The sequence below is a fragment of the Metarhizium album genome (assembly GCF_000804445.1).
Source record: "Metarhizium album ARSEF 1941 chromosome Unknown scaffold_7, whole genome shotgun sequence".
Lineage (NCBI taxonomy): Eukaryota > Fungi > Ascomycota > Sordariomycetes > Hypocreales > Clavicipitaceae > Metarhizium > Metarhizium album.
Genome location: NW_024467581.1, coordinates 858,293 through 885,587, shown reverse-complemented (window position 1 = coordinate 885,587; position 27,295 = coordinate 858,293). Strand labels below are relative to the sequence as shown.

Genomic DNA, 27,295 nt, shown 5'->3' with positions numbered 1-27,295 from the left:
TATAACGCCCCTGCCCCGAAAACTATCATCGCCCCGAAAAGCGTGCCACGGGCAAGGGAGTTGCCGAAAAGCCAAATGCTGAGCAATAGGCTTACAAGCTTTCTTATATTCAACACGATCGTGACTGTAAGTGCTGAAGACTTCGCCGCAAGCACATTTACGCCACGAATGCAAGCATACTGAGTGAGCACGTTGATGGCCAGATATGCAAGTTGGCTTGGAAATGGTGTCGCGATTGAAGAGTTTACCCAAGGTATTGATAGTGTCAGCACGTCGCTGTGCATCATGTTCCAGAAATGTCGTGACATCGATGGCGCAAACGGGAGAAAGAGAGGCAACGAGAGCACATGCGAGTAAAATAGGTTTTCTCTCCAATGGGGCCCGTATTGTCGGTAAGTTGCCTCCGTGTACAGCCCCATGATGGCCGAGAGGACTTGGGCCACTATCAAGATCACGAGCCCAGAGTTGAAAGCTGGACGACGAGAGTCTCGCTGTAGAACAACCTGCCGTACATCCCGTATCAGCATTTCGCCGGCGGAATCATGGAAAACCAAGGTTGACTAACCTTTTCTTGACCATCCGACCACGCTGCCACAATAACGCCTACACTCAGAAATATGACGGCAATAGCTTGTAGCCGAGCATATCTTTTCCCATACAAGTATCCTGCAATCATTGTAGTAATGCTACCTCCTGACCTCAGTATGATGTGTACTGGAACCGAAATGTCGTAGCTGAATGCGTGATTGTTAAGCACGTTAATACTAAAAAAAAGCACGATGTTAATAAGCCACCGTCGTAGAGGAACCTTGGCAGGTGCTATAAAGAACGGCGGCCTATTCTTGTCCAGTTGAACAATGTATCCCGTCAGCGCGACGAAACAGAATTGTACAAACGTTAGGAGCGTGCCTGCCGAAAAGGGCGTCAACTGGAAGAGACAATGATTGCGATTGCATATATGAGATCATACCGCTTCCTGGCTCAAAGCTTTGTTGCAGCAAATTAGCTATATTTCGTCAAGTTGAATGACCACACGGGAGAGACAACCCTTACTTGATGATCGCTTCTAGAGCGTAAACCTAGAGCACAATCGATATTATAATTGGTGGAAATCTTGTTGGAGAGGAGAGGAGATATCATACATTGGAACAACAACCCCCGAAAATGAGACTGAGCATTGCGGCCACGACCAGAATCGGCGCGACCTCGGTGGCCCTCGTGGATGAGTGAATCGCTTCGCCATGTTTCGAACGATTCCCGTTCTCAGTTTGATTTTGTGCGTTCATCTTCTGTTTCAAAGATTGGCCCATCAATGTTAACTTTGGCGAGGTAGGGTGTCGTGAGGAATGAACCAATCTTCTCTAAATTTTTCGACGTGAGCCTAGTTGGAAATTGATTGACATGATCTATTTACTCACATGGGAGGGTATCCTCAATTCACTCAATTTGCGGTTTGGACGTCAATAATTTGCACCGGACACAGCAAGTAGATAGCTCATTAGCAGTCGCCTTGCAACAGATTCTGAAATTGAATCATGTGTGCGACGAACATCCAACTCCTGAATCGCTCCATGTAAAAACCACCTGGGTACACGACAACTGAAGTGGGTCTGATTGACTTGCCCCCAATGGCAACACTGAACGACACGCATTATTCCTTAGTCATCCGTCATGCGCAACAGAGCGACTGGACTCTCCTTGGCAAAAGAAAAAGATCAGGGCCTCACGTTTTGACTATAATTTGATCAGTGGAGCTGTCAGTGCACCATTCAGCGGCTCTTTTTGTTTCCTTATTTTGACCGAACAACCAAGTGGCTCAAGTTTGGCCCTGTCATAATGAAACGCGGAGGGACGTAAAAGTTTAGACCTGAAAGAATAGACCAAGACATAATCAATGAATACATTGTTCCTCTTCTCTTGCTCTCTTTAATTGCTTCTTCGTACAATGTTCCCATTAGGACAGATGACAATCATGTTGTATGTCACGCATAGAGAATGTCATGTCTGGCGGGATCCATGGCGCCCAGTCTCTTAGCTTTATGTTATCTGAGTTGTGTAAGCCGACGCAGATACTCACCACCTACGGCCTCTCTGCCAAATGTCAACCTCGAACAATGGAGGGGTTTGCAAAGCGTGTGTACCAGGACGGTGATTCAACGTGGGCAATGCAATGCCGAATGATGATTTCTGTCAAGCCAGACCTATGGTATAACGCCCCTGCACGTTCCTCCCCTAGCTGATGATCTGAGCTCTAGAGAACACCCGTCAACCTGATACTTGGATTCAAACGCTGGTAGCCCAACCCTCTAATTGTCTTTCTTCCGGTCCGTTGTCGATTACTTCAGCATTCCCGACAACAATATAGGCTACAACTTGCAATTATAAGGCTGAGAATACGAACAACTGGGAAGAGAAGGTGTTAGCATCTGGAATAGGACAGGGCGGTGGAAGGATCTTGTCATACATTGTTCGTTGCTGCAATAGCAATACTGTCTTCAAAAGGATGCCAACTCATGTGCAAGATCTTCTTGTTGAAATCAATCTGGTCTGCGTCCGTTTCTTTTCTCATGCGCTGAGCGCCACCCGCAGGACTACCGGCTCTAGATCCATTCTTTTTGCCCCCATTCGTCGTTGGGCTAGTCGAGGAATTGATGGGTGTGGGAACGCCAACTTTTTTGGCCTTGAAGGCGGACTTATCTGCCTGCAGAACAACCTCAACTTCCTTATCAGGATTTGACGGGTATATCATGAAATTGTTGTTGTAACTTCCTGTCATAACATTCTTCGCATCACCTGAAAATACCACCTCGAACTTGTCAAAGATGCTATCGTTTTCATACGTGTCGCATAGTTTCGGCCTTAGGTGTTCGTGAATAGGTATTGTTTTGACAGGCTGGCGTTCCATGTTGATGTCCCAAATCTTCACGGTGAGATAGTCGCGTGACAAGATATATCGGCCGTCATAAGAGAATCGGACATCAGAAATAGATGAGATAATCTCGGAAAAGAATGATCTGGATGAAGGGTCCTCATCCTGTTCGAAGACTGCGGCTGGTCAGTTTAATGAATTCCAAGTGGTTGGCGGACATAAAAGTTGCCAGCTCCTTACGTTTGGCATGCTGATCGCACAGTGCACTCTCTCGCATGTCGGCCAGTTTGATGGTGCCTTTGGAGCTGGCATACATAAACCAGTTACAGCTCTGCGGATGAAACTCTGCAGCTGTGATAACTTCAGTAAGCTCCTCCATGTTGGCAGGTTTGATATCAACAATATTGAAGCTCTGGTCTTGTATTTTGAGATTCCAAAGGTTGATTCTCAAATCATCGCTGCTGATGAAGGTTTCCCCGTCGCTGTTAACTGATATGCTATTAATGTGGTAGGCGTGAGCGTTCGCATAAGTGCGGCGGGGGACCGCAGCGACAACAGTATCGTGATGTGTCAGGCGCGGCAGCTTTAGGTCTGCTGCGTTTCGGAAATTCTGAGTGGTTGCCATCGGGCGTGACGCACCTCCGCCAGGCACGCTACCGGGTGTAAGGTCATGCGACAGGTTATTTTCCGCCACAACCTTGAGTGACTTCTCAAATACTTTCCAAAGCTTTATAGTCTTGTCATTCGTGGAGAGGAGGTAGTGAGACGCGTTTTGACGGCGGCACCATTTTATTTTGTTGATCTTCTCCTCGATCTCGAGAGACTTCAGATAGTCAAACTCTGGTTCATGTGATTGAAACTCGGTGTGGAACTTGTACTCGCAGGATTTCTTCTGAGATGTTGTGTCAACGGACAAAGCATGACCTATTTTCTGAGCTGAACAAGGGACAATGTTCAGCGTCCTTGGGTATTCGAGAAGACATACCGTTTCGTTCCGCTCGAATAAGACTACTCGGCCGCCTTTGTCGCCCGTGGCAAGATAGTTTCCAGTATGATCAAACTCGACAGTCGAAATTATATCAGCTGGCAAGATGGTGAGATGGACATGAGGGACGAAAAGCTAGGAAGGGGGCTCGTGGTAGGACTTGCTCACCTTCGGTTATGTCCTCAACATCGCCTTTATCGCCGAAGCACCTGCGGTGATTTGTTTAGCATGCGCGTTGAGCGTCATCCTTGAAAGCAACATACTGCGTGAACTTCCACGTGGGGGAATTCACTTCGCTGTCTACCATCTTTGCTGGAAGTGGCAACGGCAGCGCAGATGATTGGAGATCAAGGTCGTGGCAGGCTAGCGAGACCAGGCGGTAGGTAGTATGTTGACGACGAAAGCGACAGCAATATAGGTCGTGGAAGCTATTAAGGCGTCCCAGGATCGTGCGAAGGTCGTTGATTGTGCGAGAGATGGCATTCGTCTGAGATGATGAGACTGGATTCGTGGCACGCGGGCCAGTTGTGTTGATAATCAATGCGGCGAAAGCAGGCGGGCGGTGGATGATGTCGTTTGACGACTGTGGGTGGCGGCGGCAGTGGGCCTGACTGAGGGCAGCTCCCACAGCAGCTCGCTCGCTCCAAGCTGCGGTCCAGAGTACTGCTCCCACAAGACGTCAATGGTCAATGGTTGGACTAGCTTTTAGCAAGGCAGCAAAAGACTGCAAGCTGGCACCTGGCGGTTGAAAACGCTTCGACGAGAAATAGTGAGGACCGAATTGGCGTCAGCCGTCAAAAATACGGAGAAAATAATCAAACGAGATCTATCAGATAGATAATTGATACTGCTGGCGATATTAATTCACCAAAACCCAACTACTATTCTGGGATCGGCTGGCAGTTCCGGCCTTCTGTCGCGGGCGGCCCCAGTGCGATCGTGTTTAGGCTAGTGGACTTGCTTTCTAACTATGCCCTGCAGAGTAGCAAGAGATTCTTGACTGTTGTACCCGTGGGCCGTCAGCGACGTACCAGTCCCTCTCGTCCCCAAGTCCAAAGCTTCTTTTGTTGACAATAGTCAGGCGTGGAGAGCTCGAGAGGCGGGGGTGGCATCATTGGTCTCGTACAACCGACGGTTGGAGCCCAACCCCACCTGGTCGTCCACCTAGGCTCCCAGCCATGTGCTTGCTTTCAACATCAAGAGATCGTAGCTGGTGCCTCTTGGGAAACCCGATTATACCTGCCTCCTTAAGTACCTAATAGGCGTTACAGGTACTTACTTAAGTACGTAACGCGTTGCATGCTCATGCTTCTTTCCACTAAAACTTACCATGTCTACCAGGAGTCCAGGTCCAGGACACACAGTGCTGTATCATAGTCATGAAGACATCAAAAATCGGCATTCCAAGATATGGCAAGGATATTCTCGTGTTCTATTATCTACCCCACTCGGCAACAGAGACTATTGTAAATATGTGATACGGATCATGACGGGACAAAGGCGTGACAGAGTGGACATCTATGAGGGGAGTATGATGCTTTCGTGATTGAAATCAACAAGTTTGACCTGATCGATAGCTTGGCTGGCGACTTCTTGGCTACAGTCACTATCCCAAACTGAACGAGAAAATTCCTGCGACGAACTGGGCTTCTCCAAAATTTTGGACCTAGTACGAATTGCGTGGACGGCAGATTTCCTCATAGCCAAATGCTACGGAGTGATTGCTGAGGTGGCCGTTCATGCCCTTGGAGGAGTAGCATGATAATGCAAACTAGCGCGGCATGTGAGACCGCCCATGCAATGTTCCGTAAAAGAGTGGGGCTACGCTTCTCTACGACTTACGCACCGTTCCCCAAGAACCTCGTTCATGGGATTTTGGGGTCAATTACGGAAAATGCACCCAGGAACAGTCCGATCTCTGTGGTGAAAAGGTACTCAGCCTATATATACTTCCCATCTGTGCCAGACAAAGCTGGATGTTACACGTACGGCAAGATACTCACTACCCGGAACGGATACCGGTCCCAAAAAGGCACCAGAAATTAAATTCTACACCCAGTCCACGTAAGCAATGGCCGAAAATGAGGGAAATATGCAAACGAAAGAAGGCGAGATGTGTTCCCAACACGAGTCCTCAGGCGACTGGCCGGAAGAAGATTGTACTGGTGCAAATGACGAAAACTTCAATTTGTCTAGTGACAAGGGAAAGGGGAAGAGTGCCGGCTCGATGATCGACAGGCTTCAGTCATCTGGAAGAGGTATTATTCAAGGGACAATAACCGACAAGCGCATGACGGCGTTCTCTTCGAGCCAGAAGGGAGGGGGGGAATCGAGTGCATCGGCGCATTTTACAGCGCATCAATCGATTTCCGGAACGGAGCAACAGAGGAATAGACAGGCGCCTGACAATACGGCCCAGCAGTCGTTTAAATCGGACCGTCGCTCACAAGGGATTTCTGATGCATTCGAGGCTTTCGAAGCTGGTGAAAAGCTGAAGCTCGACTTGTACACGCCTGGCATATTCGACTCACCCAGAAAAGACAGATCTGTAATGGAGCAGGAAGCTTTGGATGGCTCTGACGTGGTGGCGTTCATTTCACGGTCCGAGGTTGGGGATTCGGTGATTTCTGAGGAGCCTGAGGAGCCTGAGGAGCTGACCCCCTCTGAGGCATCCAGATTACGAGAAGCTCTATTCGAATCTGGGAGCTCCTGGCCATTCTGGGACCAACTCCTCAACTTCAACCCCGATTTTGTGGTGAGAGCAGATGGTTCCCGGAGGGAGGCGGACATCTACATGGGCACATCAGATGCGGAACTTGCTCGAAGCACATGGCTGAGACACTGGAATGATGTTCTTTCCTCCTATACCGACGAGGTATGGGGGGATCTAGGACCACTCGCAGCAGAGGCGAAGGGGGAATTGGAGCAAAATCGGCACACCCAGCAATCTTTGGCATTAAATCGGCTCAGGCTCATCTTGACCCATGTCCGTGGTCATTGATGTACTCTTCGAAGAGAAAACAAAAATTATCCCGCTGACAGGACTGGCCATGTACATAACATGTGATGAAAGGCGTGATAATGAGTCATCGTCTGCCTGCAAGTGACGCCGGGTTGGCTACTGCTTGATTGGTTGCTGAGCCAACCAGATAAGTGACATCATCCTCGCCTTACCCACTCGACCACCTACCCTATGTTGATGACACGCGGTATTCCTCTCAACATACTTCAAATTTACTGCCGCGAGAACGCGAAACGGACTCGACTATATATATGTAACGAATGCCCTCAGGGTGTCTTGAGACGAAGGGCCTCAGGGTGTCTTGAGGTGTCTGCACTTGGTTTTCATCTGGACCGGAGCGGGATCTTGCACTTACCTCCGCTAATTTTCACCGCCTTGCCAACTTGCCGACAGGAAGAGATATAGGCAAATATCCAGCGAGGTATGAGACTCCTGGTGCATTCGATGAGACGGCTGGGGCTCGCTTTTGGCTGCATCTTGCCGAGCACGACCTCAGTCCAGGCATCAGGCGATCTGGCGTCGCCAACGTATAGCGCAGCAAGTACACAAGTATTGTTCGGCAGAGCGCAATGCCCAGGAAATACCATCATTTGCCCAACATCCCTGGGTGCCGTCTTCGATGGAGTTTGCTGCCAGAACGGTCAACGTTGTACTCTTGATGATAACAACAACGCTGCATGTTGTCCATCTGGGTAAGTGTGCAGATGTCGGCTTCCATCAAATGAAGGGGATCACCAAAAATCTAACGAATCTTATTCGACACAGGCTCGTGTGTACTGGCACAGCTCCAGCCACTGCTTCAGGAAACATCCATACCACTACTACTCCATCCTACATAACGAATTCGTATTTTCCCTTCCCATATGCGCCTACGTCATTTCCGAACAGCGCGTCGTGCGCATCCGCTACGAAAGCTTGCTCCCAAAACTACAACGCTTGCTTGACCAACCTGGGCGGCAATGGTTATACAGTGACAGTCAAAGTTCCTGGAGGAGGAGGTACAACTGTCAATGGGGATGGGAGGAATCTGGGCGCGTCCGCTACATCAATTTGCGCGAGTTTGAGTAGCCAAGCGTGCTTGAATGCCCAAGCCACCAAATGCGAATCCTTTGGTCAAGATTCAGCGGCGGGGGCGAGAAACCTAGTCGCGCCGCTTTCTCTAGCTGCCATAGCAGGATGTCTTGCCGTCATTTCTCTACTCAACTAACAGCCGCATCGCCGATAACAATGCTTGTATGTTCCGGCGGCTCTCGGCGGTCTGCTGCGCTTGTGTCATGGAGGGATCTCCTCCCTAAATTCTTTGATCCTTGAACAAATGCTGCTTACACTAGCATATGTTAGGAGCGCTAGTGGCGTGTGGTCCCCAGAAAGCGAAAAGAGTGTCAGGAAAAATTGAGCCATGTCTCGATAAGGTGCCTGACAGAATTGGCTTGTCATAACACATCAAATGTGCGATGCATGGAGTTCGTATAATCATTGTCTTCCTGGGCCTAGTCTCTGCAAACGCTCTATTGAGAGTATGTTCGAGCCCGAACTTTGCACATGAGAGGATGGCCTCATCGAGAACGATTGATGTTTGAGCCCGGCATCGATTCATGGCCGCGTCTCCCATCCGCATACAGATCAGGGACTTGCTACTCACTGGGATATTTCGGATGACGTTGAACCGAGGGACGAGTAAGTGAGTGATGACGATAACCTGGTCCACTCGAGGGATCAGCGATTCGGATTTCAGCTCGCGCATATATCGCCGATACCGCTGCAACATACTTACAATGGCAAGGGCACTAAGCTCTGTGCATGTTTGGATAGCGGTACATCCGATAGCCCCGTACTTTGCATTCGCAAACTCTCACTCCTGTTTCAGCTACATAGCTATATCCTCGGTTGCTACCGAAAGGAATCCTAGATATCTACTACATCTTGAAACCAAGGTACGCGGCTTTTGAAGATCTGGTGAATGGCGAACCCTCATTTTCCTGGTGCTGTATTTTCGAGTACCCTAACGTCTCAAGTTTTAGGCTGGCCTTTCCCGTATTCCTGTTTGTCGAATTTTTGAAATCCCAAAAGAAAGGGAGATATGTCGTTTCAGCTCAGACCTACCTACGTGGATAGTATATTTTGCAACACCTGTCGAGCGTCCTGCAATGAACAATTCTTTTCGCTAGCCAAGTGCTGAAAGTTCTGCTTTAAAAATTTCCGCGACACGGTCTCGGCCAACTGCAGCTTGAGCTCTTCCTGGGGCGAAAGCTTAGCGCAGGGAACTGTGATGTCCTCATTACGACTGAGTAGCAATGATAGGATATGAGCTCGTTCAACGACTAAACGGGGGACCCCATTCAAAGTCGCACAGTAACCTCCAAAGCGATCTGAGCTATACCCATCACGAAGCTTGAATAAGTATGTTATGTAGTCAGAATTGGCCACCCCACATTGAGCTTTGAGTATTTCCATGTGATTCAAGCGTAGTCTACTGGTCGGAAGCAGCTGGTGGTGACAGTCAAAGAGGTCGTGCATGTGTGTTGCGAGCAGACTTCTTGGAGCTTCAGCGGCAAGCGATAATAAGTGTTCCAAGAAAGATGCGAGGAGCCCAGCACCATCATCTGAATTGGTCCCCTTGCCGAACTCATCGATAATCAAAAGACTTCTCGAGGTCGACTGCTTTATCGCGCTGAGCAACTGCTTTAAGTCGATGGCAAAGGCACTTTCTTCTTTGCAAACACTCTCCAGGGTTGATATACGGGTCAGTATCCGGTCAGTGACACTAATTACCGCCATTTCTGCAGGGACGAAACTTCCGATATGGGCGAGATATACAAGAAGGCCTACTTGCTTCAAGAACACGCTCTTGCCTGAGTGGTTCGGCCCTGTGAGGATCATGCACGGGAATTGGTCTTCACATGAATGGTCATAACCTCCGAGATGACAATCATTTGGAACGAAGCTTGGTACAACCAACTCTTGCAAAGGATGTCTCCCCTTTTTAATTTCGAGAACGCCGATTCCAGTTGTTAATTTCGGGACAGTCCATTTGTACTTCTCTGCGGTCAAAGCCAAGGCAAGAATAGCATCAACATCTCCACATGTGTCAGAAGCTGACGACAGAGACTCGCTGCATTTTAAAACTTCTTGGGAAAGATCATGAAGAATTTCAACTTCTCTGTCTGTGGAGATTTTAGTAAGACAAAAAAATATTTTGGCTCTTTTGGACCCACCTGCTATTTCGCAATAAATGTCGCCGAATTGATCGTCAAGGTGACGCATATTGTCGTTTTTGTAATGAGCTGAATCACCTGCCACAAAAACCTGTTCCCAGTGATCCTCGTCGGGCCATTTACCGTGATATTTCCCTTGACCAGTTTTTGGATCAAGTTCAGTGACAATGAGAAATCCAAGCTGCGGGAGAAAGATGCATGATTTGACGTAGGAAGCGGCCCATTCAGGCACTGTCCGTAGCGTAGAGTCAACAACTTCTGCCAGGAAGCTGTCCATACCGTCATAATGTCGTCTTAATTTATCGAGATTCTGGTCAAGTCCCAGCCTCACTGTGGTACGGCCTCGGTATTCGGATTGTTCGAAATCCACAGCATTAGTGATCAGCTCGCCAACAGCCATCAAGGAACGCTGATCAAACTTGGGAACTGTCTATGTAAGAATTAGTTCTGCAGGCAGCCACTGAAAGGCGTGATCATTTGTTCCACATACAGTTCGAGTAAAATGATGATTCGTGTCGTCCGTCAAATCATTTAACAACTCTCGCAGTTTCAAGGTTTGGGAAACAAATGCACAGAGCATCGCCTAAACGCTCCCTTTGAAGGCTTGTCTGGTCAGAGAATATCCAGTACCCTTCTGAAGGTACTCCACATAAATCCTTGCATTACGAATCTTCCTAAGTACTCCAACAATCTGCTGTGTTTTGTATGCATTTCGTGGCAGAAGAAATAAAGATATAGCCTGTTGACGTTCCTCAATCGTCGACACCTTTGACACTGGACGTACTACAAGCCTACGCAGCTTAGCTCTGCCTTGAGGGGTATGGATGTGATCCCGAAAGAGGCCATATATGGAAAGTCCCTCTTTCTGATCTCGATTATGCGTTCTCTCGCCCCAGTACTGGCTATTATGATGAAGCTTAGGCCGAATGATTTGCAGGGCCTGTAATGTTTCTGAGCCCAAAGAGACATAATTTGCCAAATTAAAAGTCTTAATAGATATCGGTTGATTTGATGAAGGCCCGGAAAGCGGACTCGCATTCGAGCTGCCTCGGCAACGAAGCTCAGAAAGGACGGCACCGACACAACCGAGCTAAAGCCGTCAGCTGTGAATTGATTCTGCTTTAGAGACATAACTTACAGACAGAGGGTCTTTGAATTCTCCAGTAATTGCGTTGGAGATAACCTCCTCAATACTGATGCTACAGTGATCTAGCCTGTCTTCCCTCCCGCCATCAGGGAAGCCGCAAAGGAGACCAGTATCGTCTGGAGCTACAGAATTTGGTAGAATTGTTGAAGACTTATTATTCTTCCAACCTGACAGCATGTCGACGGCTGCCTCTACAGAAAACTCTGATGATGATAGTATCCGGACGCATGTCTTGTAAGGAAGAACACCTATAAACTGTTAGAATGACCGCTGTGCGCAAAGAGGGGTCGATGTACGGAAAGGAAGGAGCGGGAGGTAAATGTGTGGTCAATCTTGAGTTGCCATACTCCTTTGAACGTGATCCAAAAACTCTCGCGGAGCTCTGCTGCAGAGCAAAAGAAATGTCGGACATGCAAGAGTTGCAAAATTCTCTGACATATCAACAGTCGATTGATGAACATCTTCTGCCAAATGCAGGGAGCCATCCATACCGTCCAAGAATGCACAACCCATGGTCCCATTATCGCAAACATCGAGTGCCATAATGACCTCCAGGCTTTGTTGAAGCTCATAATCAGATTCGTCATTCTCCATTTGCGACCTATCAGGACAGGCCGCTCCCTCCATAGTGGAATATGAACTGGCGATGTGGAAGAATTGGAGGTTCCAGATAATATGAGTCCTCTGGGGATGAGACGAACAGCATACTTCCGAGAAAGGCCCCTGGCATAAAGTCAAACGAAGTGGTCATCATAGGCCGGCTTGGCAGGTACGACGGATGACTAAAGATTGGAGCTGAGTCACGCTGATAAACGGCAAGAGGCAGCAACTTCCTGGACCCCCTTCCTAGTATTGACACAGCCGTCAAGTAACATCATGCAGTGACAAGCACCTTAGAGACATTGAGGCCGGATAAAGACGCTACTAGGACAAGCTATACCTTCAGTATTTTCGAATTGCACAGCTAGGGGACACATGAACCATAAACTCCTCGCGAACACAACCGGGTAAAAAGAAGCTAGCATCGAGGGTTCACGACGGCATAAGCGTTACGTAGATAGAATCACTCAGGTTGTATAATATTGGAGGGATTGACCCAGAAGTTCAGACTAGTCATGCTGAAAGATATGAACCGCTTTGTTTGTATCTAGGAGCAAAGATGTTGTAATGTATGCATGACTCCAAAAGAAAAAAGTAGGGAAAGTATCACAATAGCACTCCAACACTTGCCGCCGGCAGGTTCACCCATGTGGAGGAGAGAAGGATATTTGGTCGTGAAGCTGCTTATGCTTCGAGTATGTTCGAAACATAGATGACTCCACAGTGAAGCATTAACCATCAAACAAAGCCTTGCGTTAGTGTTGATCCCTAGCCTTTGCCCACCTGGAAAAGGCGAGACGCTGCCTGCGAATATCGAGAAAGCTGGGGCGATGTTCTAGCATGCTGAACGGGCTTCCTCGGAAATCTCTGTCCACCTGCCCGTTGCCATCGAGATAGCCTGTTCTCCCAACACATTCGATTTTCCCGGCCCATACCCGCCACCGTATAGGGTGTAGCCTCTCCGACCCAGTGACGATACCAAGGCATACAATCAAAGTTGCTACAACTGTCTCTACACGAATATCAATCGGTAGTGTCTTTCTTCCCTGCTGCTGGGCTAGGGATTGGGCTTTAGATGTCGACGAGATGGCCGCGTGCTCTTGTGCCGAGTAGCAACTGTGATTGGGGGCGTTAGCCGAGATATCTAGGCTTAATAATTCAATGGGTACATACGCATGTATCAGCAGGAGTAGCCCGGCGAAAGTTACTATTCTCGAAGTCCATGCCATTTTTTTTTTGGCGACATCAGAGGGTTGTCCGTGTGTCAAGGGACGATCTGCTGACCTGCTCAGCGACGGCCGGTCCCCACAGGAACAAGTGTTACCCATGCGGCTTACTAATTCATGGCCTAACCAAAAGCGACAGAAGCATAAACTGACAAATGAGCTCTCTGGTCTCATGGCATGCCGTGTTTAAGAGCCCGGGGATTATTCGAAGTTATGACATGAGAAAGGGCGCTGCGCCGGCGTACTAATTATAGCTCATAATACCCTAGGTACCTAAATGTAGGTAAGTAGACGAATGGTGGCGCCTGACCTAACATACAGACGTCCAAATTCAGTAGGTATACATACTGCAGGGAGGTTGAGTGCGCTGTTCAAGAAAAACTGATGAGGCTGATACAGCAATTGGTATCACAATGAATAAATCAATTCCTAAATACACGTGGACAACTAGAACTGAAGAAGAATATTTTAAATTGAATACATAGGCATTTATAATACTCATCATTATGCCACGGCTGTCTTTATCTGCTTCTCTGCTCACTGGTTGTATGCCAGCCGAAGGCATTCTGTCCTTCATCAAGATGCTGAACTGACCACTCTTCCGGCCCTTCATATCCGGGGTCGTTAGCCTGGCCAGCATTTATGTCAGGTGTAAGAGGAGGGTAGTCATGAACTACTTGCGCCTCTTGAGGTTGCCCCCATTCCATATATGAACCAGGGTTCTGGGCCATGCTCATGTTTTCGAGCTTGAAGAGATTGGGGTCCATGTAACCGGCCCCGACACGGGCACACGGGCTAGCAGCCAATGGCTCTGATTGACTTGGCAGTTGACTGAAAGGAGCCTCATCGAGGACATCGGGATATTGAGGCTCAAAGTACATCGAGTCCGTAGTAAAGTGCTGTTCAAAGCGATCATCATGTCTACCGTGGTGCATCAAAGGATTTGCGAAACTGGGGGGTTCCTGAGTCCACCACTTAATGTCCATGTTTCCCTCGCTAGATTGATGCTGTCCTAGCGCTTCGACATGATTTGGTCGGACAAGTTTCTTCCCTGAAGCTCCATGAGAATAGGCGTCTTTGTTACCAAATCGTCGGCATACCCGGCGCTCGATTGCAGTTGACAGTTTCTTTGAGTCTGGTGCGCCGCTCCTTGGCTTCCTTCCCTGAGTAGGAGTGTATTTATAAGTGGGGAATGCTTTACGATGCATTTGGTTATCGATCTTCGCCAGAGCCTTGAATTGGTCCTTGATGTCCTTCGACTCATAATTGTTCCATGATATACCAACAATCTGGGAAGCAAATTGCTGCTGGTCATTGCTGAGCACTCGCCGTGCAATTTGCTGGAAGGCTTTTCGATACAGCATATACGAGTTCAATGGTCTCGACACCTTCCCTTCCTCCTTTGCTTTCCGTTGGCGCTCTTCAACTGGACGCTTTGCATACTCTTCAGGGTCGATGTAATCGTGGGGGTGAGCCTTGGCGACTGACGATAATGGCACTGTAATTAATGAATCGCGGCCGGTCGTAAGTGACTTTGACGATGTGGGTTCGTTTCGGGTCGTCATTGAAGCACGTGAAAGATTGGCGCGCTCAGAGACTCCTGCTGGCGTGGCCCTCCCAGTCCTCATGTTGTTTCTATCTCTTGCGATATCAACTTCAGGGCTTGTCATCGATGGCATTTCGAGATTATGTCCACTATCGTGAATCTGAGAATTAGTAAGTATAAGTATAAACATCTCGACAAAATCTACGCTACCGACCTGTTGCGGCTGACAGTTCATGCTTGGACACGAACGGAAGGATTCCCTACCACCTTTTCTGGACTAGAAGTAAGTATCTGACGTCTGTTAATAACAAATCTAATCCAAAAATGACATATAATAGACCTACATATGGTGAGTGTGCGCTCGCTGTACGAAACCCCTCGGCGGATCTTGCCAAAACTCGCTTCTGGTATTATAAACTCTTTTGGAAAGTGTCTAGCAGGTTGGCAGTCCAGAGCCACCAAGGATAATGAAGTCGGCTTAATATTTGAAGCACCTGTCCCAACAGGTATTGTTAACTCAGACGCGTGAGATCTGAGAAAATTCTCGGCTTCGTAGCCACGGCACCTCGGCTCAAACCTCGTGGGAGAGGACGGGTTTTGCCAGCAGTAGCTAGCTGGCCGAGAAGCTGGTTAAATAAGTTACACAGTAGGCACAAGAAAATAAAAAGAGGATCAGGAGGTTCCGTTCATTTTATATATTTACCTCCGTTGAAACCAGGAAAGAAACAGGAAAATATAGCCCTGACGGGTCAGCCTTTCTGCGACATTGTATTGTTGGCCTTCACAAGCTTTTTCGGCTACCGGAACACCAACGACACCATCCTCGCCTTTGCTCGATAGTTCTATGCAGAAGAAACATTTCATGTTCAAAAATACAATTCTGCCGCATGCGGCCACAAAGAACACACCGTTGTGGACTGTGCGCTGTGAAACGGACCACCATGCGGACAATCCAGCTCGACCAAGTGCCAGCTCGTGGCCTCGACAAGGCGCCCCCTTGTTTGGAGTCAACCATCGGGGTCTGGAGAGTATCAAAGCGCGATGTATTTTGCGCGAATAGCATGTGGTCAGAATATGAAGTCACAATTGCTTCACTGAGACCCTCTGACCGCAAGTTGCGCAGAGCATGTGAAACATCCCAATTTATCCGGCTTTGCCATCCTAAATAATAGTCTTTGAGATAACGAAGTTCACTTCGAAGGTATGAAGAGTCGAGACAGATTATTGTCAAGCATTAAGCATCAGAATAGCCTGAGACGGAGCGGACACACCTTATAGCACGAGTATTACTAAAATTGTAAACCGAGTCACATGGCTTCACGCATGATGAGAACCGGTCGATATAAAAGGCGAAATTTAGGAATTTTCACTGATCGAGACAAAAAGCGATGTATGAGCAGATGCAGGAGGACTCGCTTATTGGACGAATCGAATTTGCGAGAGCTCGTATTCCTGCATCGACTCCTCTTCTCTTCATGACTGATGATATGCTGATGAAGAACATAGGGCCGTGATAACGCGAAACAGGTCGAGAAAAAGTGAAATCGGTGTTGACATCTTAGCTAGCCAATTTGTCTGCAACCTCACAGAGGCACATCGGCCTCTGCACTAAGTACATTTGACGAGTATGCAGATAGTCACAGCAGTTGAAACTTGCTTTCAAGCCCACTGTATATTGTGACATCTAACCGGCCTCATGTTCTTCGTTGGGCATTATTGGCTTTGATACAAAGCCTGGTGTGGCTGAAAATGATGTAATAGAGTCCGGTAGTGAATCAGGCGCAGATAGGGAATTTCTTTCCACGTGTGCCTCCTTACATGAACCGAGATTGTTCTTTTTTGTGTGTCTTACTGGGGTGAGGATTGTTGGTGATTGTTGTGGTAAAGAAGAGTCATCAGTTTGATTGAGATATAGGGCCGAGTCTTCGTTCTCTGTCGATGCCAAACAAGGTGCTGAAGAAAGGGTTTCAGCCGCATTTATTGGACCCTTTGTGTCCACAATGGGCAAACTGGCCTGCGACCATCCTCCAACCTGTGCGTGCCTGGTAATGTCCTGCTTTGCAGAAGAAGAACCATAAGTAGCGGAAGATTGATTTTCAGATGGCGCCGTAAAGTCTGAAATATCGAGGGGGGCCTTGTTCGAAGAATGTAGGTACCTGTTGGGCTCACTATCTCTCATAGAAGGAGATCTGGATGCCATCGCTTGAGATGGTGTTTGATTGGAGACTATGCCCAGCTCGCCGCGCTGGGCTTCTCTTTGAGACGCCAAAGATGGTGAGATCTCCGTTGACTGGTCCTGAACAGACTGGATGATCGAATTTCGCTTCCCGTTTGACTCTTTCGATGCATCCACTCCTACTGGAGCGATCGAAATGATCTTTGAGGGTCGAACTTTGATTTTGATTATAGTCTTCGGCGAATTATTTTTGTCATCTTCTCGACGCCTGCAAGACAAGCAAATGAAGCGGAATTCGCGTTGATCTGCTTCATCCTGAGAGATCCCCAGGCACTTGCTATGCTGCCAAACGTTGCAGGATTCACAGGCAACGCTATGAGTGCCATCGTCGACCTGGCCATATAATCCACAAACGCAATCGAAGACCCAATCATCATCCTCTTGCCCAATGTCCTGTAGGGCTTGTTGATTTCGCTGGATTTCGGCATGAAGGCGTCGCTCGGAGATACGTGCTGTCTGCGGAGCATGCTTGCTATCCTCGGACAATTGCGCTAGCTCTTCTTCATGGCGCACACGACGGGCTTCTCTCCTTTAGGCGACGCTGGCGAGCATACATGCGAAAATCGCGCTCTTTCTCAAGCTTGAGCCGGGCAATCTTCTCACGGTGCTCAGCCCTCTCAGCTTCCAATTTCTGGCGTTGTTCCTCTTTTTCCTCGACATCTCTTTTCTTTTTTTCTGCTTTGTCGGCAATTCGGCTTGATCTTTTGGCGTTTGCCATCTTTGCCAGGCTTAGCAACTCGCGTTCTCGCTGTAGTTCTCTCCGTTTCGTTACTTCCTCCTGTTTTTCAAGGATTGGTAATAAATGTGTTTCGAGTTGTCTTCGAAGTGTTTTCTCGTTTCCATCACGAGTTTTTGCCAATGTTTCTACAAAGGCCCTTGCTTCCTGCAAAGTGATGGCAATGCATTCCCAAGTCCCTCCACCAAGGTCATCTTCAGGAAGCTGTGAATCATATTGCCTGTCACTCAAATCCTCGCCGCCGCCTTCACTGGGTGATGCCGTGTGTCGTCTTTTGCTCGCTCGGCGACCAATCCGGTACTGCTTCATCTTTTTGGGCTTCAGTTGCGGGCCAGGGCTTTGTGGTTCTGTAAATCGGTATATTCTGTTGTCGTCCAACACATAATACACTCGGTCGTGTTTGTCCCATCCATATGGTTCGATGCGCTAGAGTCAATTAATGAATGCCATAATTCTTTAATTGAGTGAGGTTCAGTACCCAATTAGACTGCTCAGTATCCTTGTGCTCTGCCATTTTCTCCCGCAGGCGCTCCGGATGTACCATCGTCCATTGCGTCAGTTTTTGCAGAACGTTGATCTGCTCGTAACGCTAGTTAATGCCGAGATTCCAGTGTCAAAATACAGCTAATCTAATTCTTCTTACCTTGGTAAAGACGTCCAGGCTGGTAAAAGAAACAGGATCGGTCTCGCTGCCAAACGGGTTCTGTCTCGGTGCTTTAGCTAAATATTGCCTTCGAAGGTGATCATCCATGACATCTGGACTTGACGGAACAAATTAGCATATTGAAAGCTTTACGGCAGCCTGAATGTTTCAGAGCTCACGTCAGTCCACGATGCGTGGACACCAGCTTGAGCAAAGCCAGTGCAAGATCTGGGAGCAGGGTCGGTTGTGGTTTTAAGCAATCTGCTTCGACTTCCTAATACTCGAGAGTTCGTGGTTGGTTAGATACTATCCCGTGGCAACTTTGTCGCGTACATAGGCTCGTACCTCGATATCGACCGCGTCATCAATCTTCGCAGCCTTGCCAAACATGTATATCCACTGACACAAGTTGGCGAACTGCCACATGTTGCGAATACGATGCAAGGTGGATGGCGGCTCATCACCGCTATTGCTATGCGTTGCCCGTTTTTTCGACGGCATAGCGAATGTTCTGCCACGTAGCGACAGGGCCAAATAAGCTGAACGAACTGGATGATAATAGTTGCAGTTGCTGGATAGGTCAGTCTGTTATGGATGCGAATCGTGAAAAAAATGGACAGGGGTCACCATCGAGTGGGCTGGGCTCCGCCAACTGGTAGTCATTAATAACGTACAGAGGCAAAGCTCCAAAGGCTTACGCCCCACAAAGCTTACTGAGCACAATTAGTGAAGTTTTGGTACGTTCAAATGCTGAAAGCGATGTCAACGCGTAACAGTATTCTCGTAGATGGACATAAACTGCGTGCTTAGGTAGGTACATACATATGTGGGCAGACATATTGGTGTGACTAGAGAGCTTGCGAGGTAACTAGTTGCTAGATAAATAGAAAATGGTTTGACGTTGGCTGCGCCAAACCAGCATGCCCTGCAGGAAGAAATGTGGTGCCAAGTGCCACGATCAAATGCCAACCTGTCCAGTCGTGAGCCAGAACTGCACGTCCCAAGGGGCAGAGAGCTCGTACGAGACTGTCTCATCACCCGCGCTGTAGGCGTTTTAGCATTTAGCCTGCAAAATCTTTCTACATGTCGGAGAGTCTTCTGCATAGGCACATACGTTATTAACCGCAGTGCGTTGTGGAGGGCAACAGCGACATCACAAGTTAACACCGTCTATCCGAAGCTAGCTTTCGTCAATTCTCACTTCCACTATTCTCCGCTCCGCACAACTTTGCAACCCCAGCACCATTGGAAAAGCGAAGAAAGCGACTGTTGAAATTGTGGTACCGCAACGCTGCTTCCTCTCATTGCCGTTTTATCAAGGCTACGATAACTATTGATGATGCTTCTAGCGTCCCCCGGAAGTTCGACACGCGCAGTCCTTTGATTATGATGTTCGACTTTTTGACTACACCATCTACGTCGATTTCGAGCCACCATCAGTTACGCAGTCCATGTCCTCGAACCGCTCAGACGGCAGCCAGGCGCGCCGTCGTCACTCTATTCCCCTACAGGACTTCCTCTCAGCCCCCCTAGGCGGTACAGCAGACTGGCTACCACCCAGTCATCAGGATGAGCATACATATCATCGAGCCGATGATGGATGTTCGCCCGCAGTTCCCAGTAGTACTCCTACAAACCCGACACATTGGTATACCTCGCAAAGCCGATCCGACGATGGGGCAGGTTCCAGCTCACCTATAAACCCAACTGTTCTGCAAGCCGCCCTTCCGCCAGACTTTCATACATCTCCCCCAGAAGAACATGGCATTCATGTGTCCCATTCTGCCAGTATCTTTTCAGGGTCGCCCTATATCGAAGAACCGCCGAGCACCGAGTACGATGATTCCGACCGGGTGCCCCTCACTGCTGGGGCACAGCCAATATCGGGATCTATGCCAGTTGATAGTCACGACGCCAACATTCGAAGCAGTTTTCAAACTGTGTCCGACTTCGATTGTAATTCAGCTATGAGTCGTCAGTCAAACAACCTTGGACACCGTGGCCAATCTTCTTGTGAAACTTCACGAGGCAGACATGCCAGCAATGGTGGCAACTTGGACCCCGGCCAGTACAGAGTTTCTCGATCTACGTCGCCGTCAGGCGCTCTTCTCCGCGCAGGCTCGATTGTTCGAGCAATGTCTCAGCGAGTGGTCAACATCAGTGGAGAGAGTGAGCTGCCAGATCACAGGGCATCAAGGCCGCGGTCGCGGTCGCCAGTGGCATCTAGATTTGGCCGTGAGCGGAGTCCAGGAGCCTCTATGCTTGGCGATACGACGTATCGACTACAGACAACGCAGCTTGTGCCAGAGAAGATGGACGCGGTCAACCAGTACCACCCCTCGCCCTCCCGTGGCCCTCGGCCAAATCCTCTTAAAGGCCGCTCCTTGGGCATATTCTCTCCGCAAAGCCGAGTCAGGCTCTGGCTGTGTGGCGTACTGGTCAACCCATACACTGAGCCTTTCATTCTCGCGCTCATCGTTCTTCAGGCCATTCTTTTGGCAGTGGAAGCTGCCCCAAGTGTCTTTGTTGCGGGAAATGAGCGTCCAGACCGATGGGGGAGACATGCCATTGATTGGATTATGCTTGGACTCTTCGTCACCTTCACCCTAGAACTTGCTGCCCGAATTGTTGTGTCAGGGCTCTTGCTTAATGCTCCAGAGTATAGCACAATAGACCGCCAAAAGGGCATTCGAGCAGCCATTGTGGAACAATACAGAACCGCTTTTCGGCCCCAACGACAGAAGTCCGTCATAGGCAGCTCACAGACGGAGCTACAACATTCTATTTTCTCCCGCTCCTTCACCACCATAATGCAAACGCTTCCTTCAACAATTGAAGAGCAACAGCGGTATCAACTGGCTCGACGTGCCTTCTTGCGACACTCCTTCAACCGCCTGGACTTTGTGGCAGTTGTCTCGTTTTGGGTTGCATTTCTACTTGGCATAACAGGAATTGAAAGTCAGCACCGCATATATTTGTTCAGAATGCTCGGTTGCCTCCGAATATTGAGACTCTTGGCACTGACCCATGGTACTGCGGTAAGAGTCTTTCCATGCTCTCCCTATGTGAGCCAGCTTTCTAAGTTTGCTTACAATGTAGATTATCTTGAGAAGTTTAAAGAAAGCCGCTCCTCTTCTCGTTCGAATTGCGTTCTTGGTCGTATTTTTCTGGCTACTATTCGCAATCATTGGTATTCAGAGCTTCAAGTCTAGTTTGAAGCGCCAATGTGTTTGGTTGGACCCGTCCGACCCTCAAAATCTGACGGCAGCATTTACCAATGGGAACCAGTTCTGCGGAGGCCATTTGGATAATCAAACTGGCAAAATATCGCCTTGGGTGAAGTTCGGAAGCACCGAATCGCTGGCAAGCTTGGTTAATGGGGCTCGAGATGGCAAGGGATTCATTTGCCCTCGAGGGTCCCTTTGCCTCCAGCAAAACAACCCACATAAGGGTACTGTTAATTTTGATAACATTGCCAACTCCCTGGAGCTTGTTTTTGTAATAATGAGCGCGAACACATTCTCCGACTTGATGTACCAGACCATGGCATCTGATTACTTACAAGCCGCTTTGTTTTTTGGAGCTGGGATCATGATCATGCTGCTGTGGCTGACAAACTTGCTCATTGCAGTCATCACTTCATCATTCCAAGTCATCCGTGAAGAGAGCAAGTCGAGTGCTTTCACTGCGGACAGTGAGCCAGCTTTGACCACTCGACCAGAGGAACGGGTCCGGAAATCCCGATTACATCGAATTTATGACCAAACCAAGGCTTTCTGGGTACTACTCATTACCTTCGCATTACTTTGCCAGTCTTTGCGCAGCTTTAGAATGTCAAATTCTCGAGAGAAATTCATTCACACAGCGGAGGTTATTGCAACCCTCTTTCTCGATATTGAAGTCTCAATCAGATTTGCTGCGGACTGGCGTGGATTCTACCGGAGTTGGCGCAACATTTTTGATCTGTTCTTGGCGGTTGTAACGACGATCATACTTGTACCGCCGATTCCAAACACTAGGGCATATTTATGGCTTACCGTGTTCCAAATTCTTCGAGTCTACAGAATTGTATTGGCGATCCCCGTCACTCGGAAACTGATTCTACTTGTGCTTGGGAATGCTGCTGGTATTGCCAATTTGATGCTATTTGTATTCTTGATGACATTCCTAGTTGCCATCTTTGCCTCACAACTTTTCCGTGGCGAGATTCCTCAGTACACAGAGGATGGTCAACTGAACAGAATATCATTCTTTACAATATACAATTCATTTCTGGGTATGTATCAGATTCTTTCAAGCGAGAATTGGACCGAAATTTTGTACAACGTCACGTCCTACTCGAAGAGGTTTCACACTGCCTGGATCGGCGCGATGTTTCTCATAGGCTGGTTCATTCTCTCCTTTTTCATTCTGATCAATATGTTCATCGCCGTCATTCAAGAAAATTTTGATGTCTCAGAAGACGAGAAACGGCTCGAACAAGTCAAAGCATTTCTACAGAGAAAGGAACTCGGACACAACCCCAGCAACCTGGCACTCTCAACAATATTTAGCCTAGGGAAATCTCGTCGTCGTCGGGATCCTTTGGACTATGGGCCAGCAATGATGGAAATGCTCCTGAAAGATGCCGTGGTGCGAGACTTCCTAAACGACGAGTCTCCAGACCCAATGCATGAAAACGCAGTCTCCGTACCATCACAGAGAAGCACGACGGCATTGTTTAGTAATCATGCCAACCCGGGCATGATTGCTCAGTACTGGAAGCGCCTTCTGAGCAAGTTAAAGAATAAAGAGCCAAACCCGTTTTACGCCAATATCCGCTTCGATGGTCCAAACGATGCTCTTGATCCACGTCAAATGGCCCGGCAAGCCGTCTCAGCAACATCCGCAAGAAGAAAGGCCCAACGAGAATATCTCTTTCGGCATCCGAGATACAACGATTCGCTGTATATTTTCAAGCCGAAACATACCCTTCGACGGCTTTGCCAGAAATTAGTTGGACCTGCGAGAGGACCTGAGCGGTTTGACGGCGTGCAGCCCAACAAAGTAGCCTGGTATGTTTTCTCAGCATTTGTATACGCCGTCGTCGTCGCAATGGTAATTTTGGCTTGTGTTACAACACCGCTTTACCAGAAAGAGTACAGAGAAAATCACAGTACAAACACATGGAATTGGTACGTCTGGACTGATCTCGCCTTTACCTCGGTTTTCACCGTTGAGGCGGCTATCAAGGCGATTGCGGATGGTTTATTCTGGACACCGAACGCATATATGCGCAGCTCCTGGGGTATGATTGATGGCATTGTTCTTGTGACACTATGGATCAATGTCATCACGCTTCTAATTAATGATGGAGCGATATCGAGAGCTGTTGGCGCGTTCAAGGCTTTGCGAGCACTCCGACTTCTCAACGTCAGCGACAGCGCTAGGGATACATTCCATTCGCTCATTATCGTTGGTTGGTGGAAATTAATAGGAGTAGGTTCCATTGGTCTTTTAGTCTGCGCTCGTATTGCCCCTTTAGTCTTGGAGAGTAAAGCAGCACTAATGTCTCGACTTAGGCTGCCCTCATATCGCTTTCATTGCTGATACCATTTGCCATATATGGTTTGAACCTTTTCAACGGTCTAATGATTACGTGCAATGACTCCAGCGCCAGCACTACTCTTGATGGGTGTTTTGGCGAGTTTGACAGCACTCCTTTCAACCCGCAATGGAATATGCTAGCCCCCCGTGTTGCGGCCAATCCCTATTTTAAGTTTGACGACTTTGGATCTTCTCTCTTCACTTTATTTCAAATTGTCAGTCAGGAAGGTTGGATTGATGTGTCGTTTGCTGCCCAAGCCATCGTGGGCAAAGGAATGCAGCCTCAACCCTTTGTCGCCCAGGGCAACGCGCTCTTCTTCGTCATCTTCAACCTGATGGCCACAGTCTTTGTCCTAACGCTGTTTATTTCTGTTTTTATGAGGAATTATACCGAACAAACAGGTGTCGCCTTTCTGACTGCAGAACAGCGGTCTTGGCTTGAGCTTCGCAAACTTCTTCGACAGATATCGCCGTCCAAAAGTTCATACAGGGAAAGTGAGAAGAGCTGGAAGAAATGGTGCCATAAACGGGCCATTGAAAAACGCGGTAAATGGTATCAAGCCATTACCGTCGTGCTAGTGTTTCATCTTGGCTTGCTGATGACCGAGTTCAGCTCAGAGCCATTCTGGTGGACAAAAGTGAGAGAAATTGTATTCCTTCTCTTTATTCTAACGTACATTAGCAACATTGCCATTCGAGTCATTGGTCTTGGATGGGCCCGTTTTCGAAAAAGCTCCTGGGACCTTTATTCACTCATCGCAGTTTCAGGAGCATTTGTGTCTACATTGGCATTGATGATTGCCGACGCTACAGCTGATGCGTCGGCCCAATTACACAAATTCTTTCTTGTGGCGATTGTATTGCTCTTGATACCAAGAAACGACGCCCTGGATCAATTATTTAAGACTGCCGCAGCCAGCCTGCCGATTATAAGCAATTTGTTGGCCACCTGGCTGGTATGTTTTCTCGTGTTTGCCATCGCAATGACGCAAGCATTTAGCCTTACCAGATTTGGTGACCAAGAGACTGGCGACATCAACTTCCGCAGTGTCCCGAAAGCCTTGATACTCTTGTTCAGGATGAGTTTGGGAGAGGGTTGGAACCAAATTATGGAGGATTACGCTGAAATTCGACCACCTCTTTGTGTAGAGGAGAACAAATTCTTCGACAGCGACTGCGGCAGTAAAGGGTGGGCTCGCTTTCTGTTCGTTGCCTGGAATATCATCAGCATGTATATATTTGTGAACCTATTCGTGTCTCTGATCTATGAAAGCTTCAGCTACGTCTATCAACGCTCTAGCGGTATGGCGGTTGTTGACCGAGACGAGATACGACGATTCAAAGAAGCGTGGCGCAGCGTGGACCCTGCGGGAACTGGATTCATCTCCAAAGAACTCTTTCCACGCCTGCTCGCAGAGCTCTCAGGCGTATTTCAAATGCGAATCTACCAGCCGGAGGACTCCATCGGACAAATATTGGAGGATGTGCGCGACGAATCCAAACCAGCCCGTCACATGTCTATTGCGACGGCAAACTTTTACAACGACGTTGACATAGCCAAGCTTAATCAGAGACTGGCTAGACTTGACGTACAAAGGATTCGCGAGCGTCGCCGCCGATTCAAGGTTTTCTTTGGGGAAGTGTTGGTATCCGCGGATCCAGACAGGGGCATTGCTTTTACGGATGTCCTCTTGATTCTTGCCCATTACAATATTATCAATGACAGTAAGAGCTTAAAGTAGGACGCTACTCGCAGGCCTAATGTATTTGAAGCTGCGCTGACGGGTTGCATAGACTCGAGGAATTTTTACGACGCCGAGCTCGGTTGCAACGTGTCGATGAAGAAATTCGGCGCAAGGTGGTCCAAGGCTTTTTTGATACACTGTAAGTGACAGACAGCTCGCCCAAAACCTACGAAATAAGGGAACTCGCCGAAAGCAGAACCCAACAGCGTGCATGAGCTAACTCTGTCCATTCCAGCTACTGGTCAAGAAGATTCAAAAAGCACATGGAGGAGAAGCGTGCGTCTCGGATGTCGGCGATTCCCCAGCTCACGATACCGCACATCCTCGTGGATGACGAGCCTGGTGGCGAGTCGAACGAGGGAGGGACTATGACCTTCACACAGCAGCCTCGGTCGACAAAGCTGAGCCGAGAAGAAGGAGCTGGCCAGCAAGTCACTCTGGAGTCAACTGACCTTAGCCTTCACGACACGGCATACGAGCACCCTCTCAGCCAACCTCGGACATCTCGAACCTCTGCTCCGCGTGAAGACACCGGCTCCGGGTTTAGTTTTGAACTTTACGAGTCCGAATTTCAGATCCAAGATGTGCCCCAAGCAAGCCGTGGTGGAAGCGCAACCAGCCCAGTGGAAGCTCGCGATATACTTGATGATTCCATTTGGATGGAAAGTATTAGGAGGAGTGCGACGCTACGACGACCTAACAGGGGAGCATACCGCTTTGGGGATCTTAGGTAAGCGAAAGTCCAGCCGCAATATGACTTGTGAAGGGGGGGTTTGTGCCTGACAGAACACTGGCAGGCAATAAGTACGTAGTACTCCGTAGATGCATGAAGACAAACATTTTTTACTTTATTTTAGTTTTATTCTCTTACCATTCCAATCTTGTAGACAAAGCGCGGCGTCTTGACGGACCATAGTGGAGCCATAAATTATTGATATGTCATGTAACTTCATGCCTGGACACATGAATTTCATGCAAAGTGTGACGTTCACACGAGGTAACCTCATCGAAATGGGAGCAACAGTGACACCAGATCGAGGCGCACTTTATGTCCTCGGACAAGATTCGGCTATGCGAGGTCTTCAACTATGCCCATCTTCAACGTGTCTTCATTTTGTAATGCGTTCACATGGGGAATGACTCTTTTTTACATGGTTCGCCGTGCATATCAATTCCTAGTTAGTGCGCGACCACTGGGTGCCCTTTGATGCCATTGATGCGACACAGAAGCGATGCTGGTTTCAGCTTTTGGTGATCGCAGGGGCCAGGCCAGGGTTTTCGCGTCTCCTGATTGTAGGGCAACCCTGAAACCGACCAGGGGATGATAACGTGTTTGAATGCCCTATGCCGCTCAGCCCATAATGCTCACATGTAAAAGTGTGTGGAGGGCTTAGTTAACGTGCTTCGTACAGGGATACGACCTTTACGCTTTTTGTGATTTTATCTTGCAGTGGTGACGGGAGTCTCGCGGCTTTTAAAACCAAAATGGACATCAAATATGTGGTGCACATCCATTCATGCTCCCCTTGGCGAGCAGGGTATTCCTCTGGCATTAGACGTCGGACTATTCGAGCTCCTGCCAATAGCCCAAATTTTATGATGGTCAAGGGAAGGATATGCTCACTGGGCATTGCATTGTGTGTACTGTGCTTGGGGAAGCCGTCTCACGCTTGGGCGGTTAATAAAAGATTCCTCCCTCCCTCCCTTAGGCGGCGGTAAGACCCTTTTTCAATTCAATA

The 27,295-nt window shown here is 48.4% G+C and overlaps 6 protein-coding genes across 6 annotated transcripts; 2 read left to right on the top strand and 4 right to left on the bottom strand.

The window, feature by feature from the left end:
• Window positions 1–2,458: 2,458 nt before the first annotated feature.
• On the bottom strand, window positions 2,459–4,161 carry MAM_03719 (protein phosphatase PP2A regulatory subunit B; the record flags this gene model as incomplete). Its single annotated transcript, XM_040822518.1, has 5 exons — window positions 2,459–3,045; window positions 3,110–3,800; window positions 3,855–3,952; window positions 4,023–4,063; window positions 4,118–4,161. 5 exons carry the CDS (start codon window positions 4,159–4,161, stop codon window positions 2,459–2,461), a joined length of 1,461 nt encoding a protein of 486 aa, XP_040679661.1.
• Window positions 4,162–5,925: 1,764 nt separating this feature from the next.
• Window positions 5,926–6,855, top strand: MAM_03718 (uncharacterized protein; the record flags this gene model as incomplete). Its single annotated transcript, XM_040822517.1, has 1 exon — window positions 5,926–6,855. The coding sequence occupies one exon, from the start codon at window positions 5,926–5,928 to the stop codon at window positions 6,853–6,855; it is 930 nt and encodes a 309-aa protein (XP_040679660.1).
• A 2,124-nt stretch (window positions 6,856–8,979) lies between these two features.
• On the bottom strand, window positions 8,980–11,865 carry MAM_03717 (DNA mismatch repair protein MutS, C-terminal domain protein; the record flags this gene model as incomplete). Its single annotated transcript, XM_040822516.1, has 5 exons — window positions 8,980–10,040; window positions 10,092–10,521; window positions 11,230–11,360; window positions 11,406–11,486; window positions 11,730–11,865. The coding sequence occupies 5 exons, from the start codon at window positions 11,863–11,865 to the stop codon at window positions 8,980–8,982; spliced, it is 1,839 nt and encodes a 612-aa protein (XP_040679659.1).
• Window positions 11,866–13,585: 1,720 nt separating this feature from the next.
• On the bottom strand, window positions 13,586–14,845 carry MAM_03716 (High mobility group, superfamily; the record flags this gene model as incomplete). The annotated part of the gene is made up of 2 exons (XM_040822515.1): window positions 13,586–14,770; window positions 14,825–14,845. The coding sequence occupies 2 exons, from the start codon at window positions 14,843–14,845 to the stop codon at window positions 13,586–13,588; spliced, it is 1,206 nt and encodes a 401-aa protein (XP_040679658.1).
• A 2,168-nt stretch (window positions 14,846–17,013) lies between these two features.
• Window positions 17,014–18,726, bottom strand: MAM_03715 (PHD-finger domain-containing protein; the record flags this gene model as incomplete). The annotated part of the gene is made up of 6 exons (XM_040822514.1): window positions 17,014–17,302; window positions 17,401–18,008; window positions 18,061–18,171; window positions 18,226–18,343; window positions 18,405–18,499; window positions 18,571–18,726. The coding sequence occupies 6 exons, from the start codon at window positions 18,724–18,726 to the stop codon at window positions 17,014–17,016; spliced, it is 1,377 nt and encodes a 458-aa protein (XP_040679657.1).
• Window positions 18,727–19,162: 436 nt separating this feature from the next.
• MAM_03714 (cation channel family protein) lies at window positions 19,163–26,290 on the top strand (the record flags this gene model as incomplete). The annotated part of the gene is made up of 6 exons (XM_040822513.1): window positions 19,163–19,270; window positions 19,575–21,263; window positions 21,325–23,703; window positions 23,787–25,549; window positions 25,606–25,695; window positions 25,792–26,290. The coding sequence occupies 6 exons, from the start codon at window positions 19,163–19,165 to the stop codon at window positions 26,288–26,290; spliced, it is 6,528 nt and encodes a 2,175-aa protein (XP_040679656.1).
• Between the last annotated feature and the right edge of the window lie 1,005 nt (window positions 26,291–27,295).